This window comes from Alosa alosa, chromosome 13 (genome assembly GCF_017589495.1).
Source record: "Alosa alosa isolate M-15738 ecotype Scorff River chromosome 13, AALO_Geno_1.1, whole genome shotgun sequence".
Classification (NCBI taxonomy): Eukaryota; Metazoa; Chordata; class Actinopteri; order Clupeiformes; family Clupeidae; genus Alosa; species Alosa alosa.
This window is the reverse complement of record NC_063201.1, coordinates 4,902,364-4,910,104: the sequence shown is the minus strand read 5'-3', so window position 1 is coordinate 4,910,104 and position 7,741 is coordinate 4,902,364. Positions and strand designations below refer to the sequence as shown.

At 44.9% G+C, this 7,741-nt stretch overlaps 1 protein-coding gene across 1 annotated transcript; it reads right to left on the bottom strand.

The window, feature by feature from the left end:
* Positions 1–3,710: 3,710 nt before the first annotated feature.
* On the bottom strand, positions 3,711–7,508 carry cxcr3.2 (chemokine (C-X-C motif) receptor 3, tandem duplicate 2). Its single transcript, XM_048261009.1, has 3 exons — positions 7,232–7,508; positions 6,368–6,426; positions 3,711–6,134 (listed from the first exon to the last, which is right to left on the bottom strand). The coding sequence occupies exons 2-3, from the start codon at positions 6,386–6,388 to the stop codon at positions 5,052–5,054; spliced, it is 1,104 nt and encodes a 367-aa protein (XP_048116966.1). The 5' UTR covers positions 6,389–6,426; positions 7,232–7,508; the 3' UTR covers positions 3,711–5,051.
* Positions 7,509–7,741: the final 233 nt, after the last annotated feature.

Genomic DNA, 7,741 nt, shown 5'->3' with positions numbered 1-7,741 from the left:
ACTGGTCAAAAGTTTGGGGTCAAATTAGACAGAATACCAGCTGAGATTAGTTGCATTGTTTTTTGTTTTTTTTTTAAATCATGGCAGCAGTTTTCAGATTACATTATGTGCTTACATAATTGCAAAAGGGTTCTCGACTTTTACTGGAATATCTACTTTACCCATTATCAGCAATCATTCATCCAATGTTCCAAAGGCACATTCTGTTTACTAATCGGATATCATTTTGAAAGGCTAACTGAGACAACATTGGAGAACCCTTTTGCAATTAAGCAATAATGTCATCAGAAAACTGCTGCCCTGATTAAATAGCTGATCTAGTATAGCTGATTGTTTGTAAATGGTATGAAATGCATCAATTAGCCACTCAGTAAAACAGCTGTATTGCAAATTTAAAATAAAATAACTATCACACAGGAACTCAAACACTAGCTGGGGAATACCCATACGAACCTTTGGCCAAGAGACCATTGATGCCCAATTTCCAATGTTCCTAAAACTTACAATCACTAATCCTGCATTGGTGTGTATTTTCTTTGAAATTGAGTAAACATCTGCTTTGAAAACCTTTGTTTACGGCATTGCTGCAAATCTGAAACGATTTCGATTTGGAGTTTAATGTACCAATGTAAGTTTAATTTCACTGCTAGTTATGCCCCTGCTGGAAGTCGTAAGTTAAGGAACCCTTTCCAGACCCACTCTCGATCTTTCCAGACCCACTCTGAATCTTTCCAGACCCACTCTCAATCTTTCCAGACCCACTCTCGATCTTTCCAGACCCACTCTCGATCTTGAAAAGGGTCTGGTGTCCACAAGTCTACTCAAACACAGAAATGTAGAGAAAAAAAAGCATTTCATATAAAGAAAAATACAATGACCCATTTGAAACTGCTTTGAGAAAAATCAGTTGAAATGTATCACTTTCACTACCAGTGTTGGGAGTAATGCATTAAAAAAGTAATGTAATTACAGTAATGCATTGCTTTTTGCTGTAATGCAGTAATGTAAGGCATTACCAATACAATTTCAGTAATATTTTACTCGGTACAATTCTCAGTAACTGAAGTTACTTTGCTTTTTAATCCAAAATTGAGAAATGCTGCTTTTACAGACAAAGATCGTAGCCATTATTCTCAAACTATTTGCATTAAGTCTACACCACTGTAAGTGCAAGGAAAGGCAACCAGCAATGATGAGAACCATTTAAAGTCAACATACAATTTCAATATGGCTATATTTTACTATATTAAGTTGTGAGTGACCTTTGGCCTTTGGGGCCTACATTGTCCCATGAGTCATAACTGCAACCATTATATTGTTCTTTTATTAGCCTTAAGCCTAGCTCAGTCATTATGCCATACCACATCACCTCCTGCCGTGTAATGAGCTGCATTGAACACATGAAGATCTATTGAGAACACCAAATCCATATTTCCTGTTATTTTGGTGAAAGTAATGTAAACGTAGTGTAATGCCTTACAATTCAAAGACAGTAATATTGTAATGTAACAAATTACTTTGAGATGACAGTAACAAGTAATAAATAATGCATTACGTTTTTGAAGTAACTTGCCCAACACTGTTCACTACACTACAGTCCACATTCCACCAAAGCCTTTCTTCCAAACCTCCCCAAAATCCTCCAGCTTCGTGGTTTTAAGACAGAGAGTGTATCTACAAATAAGATTCAAGATTCAAGTCTAATAGTTTTAAGACAAGGATTACAAATGAAAAGTGTATCTACAAATAAGATTCAAGATTAGCAAACAGGTTAGCAAACGGGTTCATCAAGAAGTGGCTGGGACTGCCAAGATGCCTGTCAGATGTGGGGCTATTCTGAAGAGGAACATTCTCCAACTGCCATTGCAGTCCGTCCAGCCAGGGATACAGGCAGGAACAAAAATGGGGAAGCAGGAGGAAGCAGCTTGAATGGTGCTTGAGCTGAGGGAATCCACTGACCAGCTAGTGAGAGCAGCTGGCGAGGTCCCTCCCTCAAGATAAGAACAGGAAGGAAGTGGAAAGCCCAGGAGGAGGTTGACATGGCCATCAGCAGGTTAAAACACCAGGAGGTCACTGGAAGAGTCCAGGAGGGTCATGAGCAGGGTTGGGAGTCCAGGGGGTCGGCGAGACCCCCTCTTCTGGTCCAAAGGCCTCCAAGGAACAGAGAGGAGCCATGGTGGTGGCAGAAGTGGCAAGGACGGAACAAGACCGTCTACGTGTCAAAGCTGTGTCTCAAAGCCGGCAGGGAGGCTGGATGTCTTGGGAAGGCGTCACAGGCAGGCCCATGTCATGGGCAGATCTGTGGAAGACCCCCCAAGCCAGACTCAGCTTCTTAATCAAGTCCACCTATGACACTCTGCCTTGCCCCCAAAACCTCAACCTATGGTTTGGCGCGGAAGAAAGCTGTCCCCTGTGCAACACCATCAACGCAAGCCTCCAGCACATCCTCTCTGGATGCAAGACGGCACTGTCACAAGGCCGCTACAGGTGGCGGCATGACCTGGTGCTGAAAAAGCTGGCAGAGGTGGCAGAGGCAGGCAGACAACAGGCCAACAGCCAACCTCCTGCCCCAGTGAGACGGCACATCTCCTTTGCTAGAGCTGGGGAAGATCCCAAACCCACCCACCAGACAGCAACACCAAGACTCCTCTCACCCGGTGGCGAGTGGACCATGAGGGTTGACCTGGGGAGACCGCTCCATTTTCCAAGGGAGATAGTGGAAACATCGCTCCAGCCAGATCTGATCTTGTGGTCAGTTCCAGACAAGACCATCCTGATGGTGGAACTTACTGTCCCGTGGGAACAAGGCATGGAGGCTGCCAATGAACGCAAACGTTCCAAGTATGCAGACCTGGCAGCAGAGTGTCAGGAGGCTGGCTGGAAAGCCATTACACGCCCTGATGAGGTGGGGTGTAGGGGCTTTGTGGGCGCCTCAACAGTTTGCCTGCTGCGAGACATTGGCTGCACAGGAGCAGGGAGCCGGAAAGCCATCAAGGAACTGGCGGAGGAGGCAGAGAGGGGCAGCTTCTGGCTGTGGCTGAGGAGGAGAGATAGGTGGGGGCAGAACACCTAGGGCATCAGCAGGGGGTGGCAGGTAGAGATACCAGCCATCGCTCCGCCACCAAGAGATGTACTGGGGTTAAAGGAGCGAAACATCAGTGACTGGTGGTCCCCAGCTGATGACCCGTTCCTGCCCATAGGTGTATAGGGGAACACACTTGCATAGAGTGAACTGGTGGAGGTGCGTCAGGCAGCAATGCCCAGCAGGTATACCAACAGCCTGTATCTTCAAAGCTATTATGAGAGTAGAGTTACCTTTCCAGCACCATATGAAATCTAATGATATATTGAATTATACTGTAGGCATGTGAAACGCATGTTTATTCTCTCTGACTGAGAGCAAAATAGGAGAAGCATAAGTGTGACTAAGTCTGTGGGAAGCCACTATGATACTGATGATAAAATCTGTTTAAAATGTGACTGGTCTGGTCAGGTTTTCATGTCTTGTTTTTCTGCATATATCTCACAAATGAGCAGAATTCTGGACACAAGACATAAAGGAAGATACATCATTTTTAAATGTGCAGGTTCACGTCTATAAAAATATACATTGGAATTTGCAGTTTGCCCATTCCATTTGTGAACAGTAAAACAACTGTAATGTGAATTAACAATAAAATAACTGTCACACAGAAACTCAAACACAGGAATAAAGAGTAAAAAACATTTAATGTAAAGAAAAATACAAATGACAAATTTGAAAAGTTTTGAGAAAAATCAGCTGAAATGTATCACTTTCACTGCACCATGGTTCACATTCTACCAAAGCCTTCCTCCTCCAAACCTCCCCACATTCCTCCAGCGCCATGCTTTTGAGACACAGTGTATCTACAAATTAGACTATTTACATGCTTAACTAAGTTTTGACATACAGCACACACTTGACAAATGGACAGTGTCCTGTGGAAGACATACAGCACACACTTGACAAATGGACAGTGTCCTGTGGAAGACATACAGCACACACTTGCCAAATGGACAGTGTCCTGTGGAAGACATACAGCACACACTTGCCAAATGGACAGTGTCCTGTGGAAGACGTCCTAATGCTCTGTAATATCACCTCTAATCTTCAAGATTCAAGGAGGATGAGGTATAAGACATGCCATACTGCTACATACTGCAATACTGTTGCTCTGCAGTACTGAGCTCGGCTGAATAGGGAACACCACATGTTGAACAGAATATAACGTAGATAAGAGCTTCCATCTCATCACCACTGATAGGTTTCAAGGGGCTTTGACAAGGCTAAGACAATTATTTTTGTGTAACACCAAAACCTTATGTGGTTAGGCGCAAGCCTATAGGTGTTATGTTGGCCGCATGAATGTGATAATCTTCCTGTAGCAGAGGTGTTATGGATGGTGCTATGATGAGATTATAACAGCAGTGCAGGGACAGTTAACAGGTGCTATTATGAGAATATAACAGAGCAACTTGGCCATGAAATCTAATGAAATGCAAAGTTACGGGCACGTGAAACACATGTTTATTCTGTCTGGCTGAAAGCAAAATAGGAGAAGCATAAGTGTGACTAAGTCTGTGGGAAGCCACTATAATACTGATGATAAAATCTGTTTAAAATGTGACAAGTCTGGTCAGGTTTTCATGTCTTGTTTTTCTGCATATATCTCACAAATGAGCAGAATTCTGGACACACAACAGACATAAAGGAAGATATATCATTTTTAAATGCGCAGGGTCACATCTATAAAAATATACATTGGAATTTGCAGTTTGCCCATTCCATTTGTGAACATCGGACACTATGTTCCTTCCTCTTATTTATTTACAGAAATGGTCCTTTGTGGATGCTCTGTCATTTTCCACTCTCATATGTAGAATACAACAGATCGCACGCAAAACATTTCATTTTCTTTCTTACGTCTCACACTTCATCCCACCACTATTTCTCTTTCATCACCTCTCACACACATCCTCTTTTCTCACCACCGTCTCTCTTGTTGCTTTTGATCCCTTGGTGTCCAAGTTCAGACCACGACCGAGAAGTAGGACGTGTTCTCACTCTCGACAGAGCTGAAGGAGCCGGCCGTGCGACGCCTGGACCCTCGCCACCAGCTGCCCAGCTCCTGGCAGCCACCACGGGGGCCCATGGCCGCCTTGAACATCTGGGCCAGCTCGCGGCGGAACTTGATGCCCACGAAGCCGTAGAGGAGTGGATTGAGGGCGCAGTGCGCCAGCCCCATGCTCTCGGCCACCACCGTGCCCATGTCGATGGCGTGCATCACGTCGCAGTCCTTCGCCACGATGTCCAGCATGATCAGGCTGTCGATGAGCCGCAGGCCGTTGTAGGGCGCCCAGGAGACGACGAACACCACCACCAGCGAGACGATCAGCCTCAGCGACTTGCGCTTCTGCCGGCGCGAGGCGTGGCAGAGGGCGCGGAAGATGCGCACGTAGCAGTAGAGCATGACCAGCAGGGGCAGCGCGAACGCCAGCACGAGGTTCATCAGCTGGAGGCCCACCTGGATCTGCTTGGACGACTCGTGGGCGAACTGCATCTTGCACACTTGCACGTTGGCCACGGGGAGCACCTGGCGGAACTGGACGTCCACGGCGGCCAGTCCGAGACACGCCGCCCAGATGATGGCGCAGGCCACCTGCGCGTGGCAGCCGTTGCGCCGCCAGCCGGCGCTGACCGCGTGCACGATGGCCAGGTAGCGGTCGAAGCTGATGCACGCCAGGAAGAGCACGCCGCAGTAGATGTTGAGCGAGAACATGGCGCCCACCATCTTGCAGGGCACCGTGCCGAAGATCCACGAGTCGGCCGACTGCACGGAGAAGAAGGGCAGCGAGAAGGCCAGCAGGAGGTCGGACACGGCCAGGTGCAGCAGGAAGGTGTCGGTCAGCGAGAAGGAGCAGGGCCCGCGCTGGGCCTGCCGGTAGCGACGCACCACGCACAGCACCAGGACGTTGCCCACCACTGCCAGCACAAACACCAGGCTGTACGCCACAGGCGCGAAACTACGGATGAACTTCCAGGTCTCGCCCACGTCGCATGGGGCATACTTACTTAGGTCCTCGTCTGAGTACGATGTATTGTTATAATCATCCTGGAGATAAAAAATAAATTTAGACTTAAGAGATGAAACCATGGGAGTGTGAGCATAGAAGTATTAATGGGCGAAGAAGGAAATGGATAAAACATTACAATTTCAAGGTGACCTTTACATTAATACACACGATTAGATGTTATAATCCCTTGTGCCAAAATGAAACGAGAGAACACATCAAGCATTGTGAGGTAAAGTCAAATAAGGTATGACTTTATGATGGTATTACTTACATAGTAGTCTGTCGTTGTCATCTTCTCAGTGGTCGACCCGCAGACAAGCTCTACACTCACTAGCCAAACAGACAGAAAGGAAAAAGGAGAAGTTATAACTAAGATTTCAGGAACTGAGTACATGGATTAGAAAATATCCTGAACACTGAAATATCCTGAACACTGAATACTGAAATTAAAACTGAACTCGACATCTCTTAAGGGGAGCTCAACATTTAGGCAAAATAATGCTTTATGCCCAACAAAATGCTTGCAAAATGCCCATGCAGTGGAAACTTAATGACATGTGCAACAGCCTAAGCAACATTAGCAAACAAAGGTGATGCTGGCAGAGGGGAGTTAGTGGTCAGGGCAGAGGAAAAACACTGCCCAGTTCCACATACAGGAACCGAATGTGCTGAGTACAAAGGGAAGACGGGAATTGCATTTTTGGGGGGTTTCACTTGTTAATGCAGCCAGAATTTATGTGAAATAAAGATAGACACATTTGAATTTCCTGGACCTATACATTTTGTTAGACTAAAAAGATGTATTTAATTATGCTTGTAAAAACATTGTTTTACATTCTGATTTACAGTGAATTCATTGTTTTCCCCCCCACAGATTTACTGACGTGAGAGTAATTTCTAGTCTAGAATTTAATAATAATGTCTTACATTATTTTGTTATTTGAATTAGCATGCAATTCATTAATGTCAAAAACAAACACTACCACGAATCATTACATTATCCTCATAATTGGTTGTGGTGGTAGTAATATTTTAAAAAAGTGAAGAAAAAAAAAAAATATAGCAACTTCAAAGCATCAAAGTAATTTGCCAAATTACAGCCACTCAACATCTCATACTTTGACGGTTTTCTTACCAAGTTTTTCTGTCGTTGCAGAGGAAGAATGTAGCTGCTCTCACACACTCATCACTGCTTTCTACAACAGAACAGGAAACAAGACTCATATCAAAGCTTCCTGATTCAAGCTTGCCTTACATTATTCAAAACGAAGTCTCTGACAACCATCCAGATTCATGGATGGACCATGCTGGACTGGAAATGCTCTAACCAGTAACTCAAATGTCATGGCATCATAGCTGACTTATTTATGCTATGTATGTTTGTCTATTCAAGCAGTTAGGCCTATGTGATTATAGAATTCACAGCAATGTTACATTAACATCTCTCTCTCTCTCTCTCTCTCTCTCTCTCTCTCTCTCTCTCTCTCTCTCTCTCTGACATACACACACACACACACACACAAACAGAGAGAGAGGGAAGGGAGAGAGAGAGAGTTGTGAGAATTCACTGATAAGAGACGTTTCTTAGAGCTATATCGCCCACTATCATGTTGCCATGGCGACAGCTCACATTATCTTTTGACAG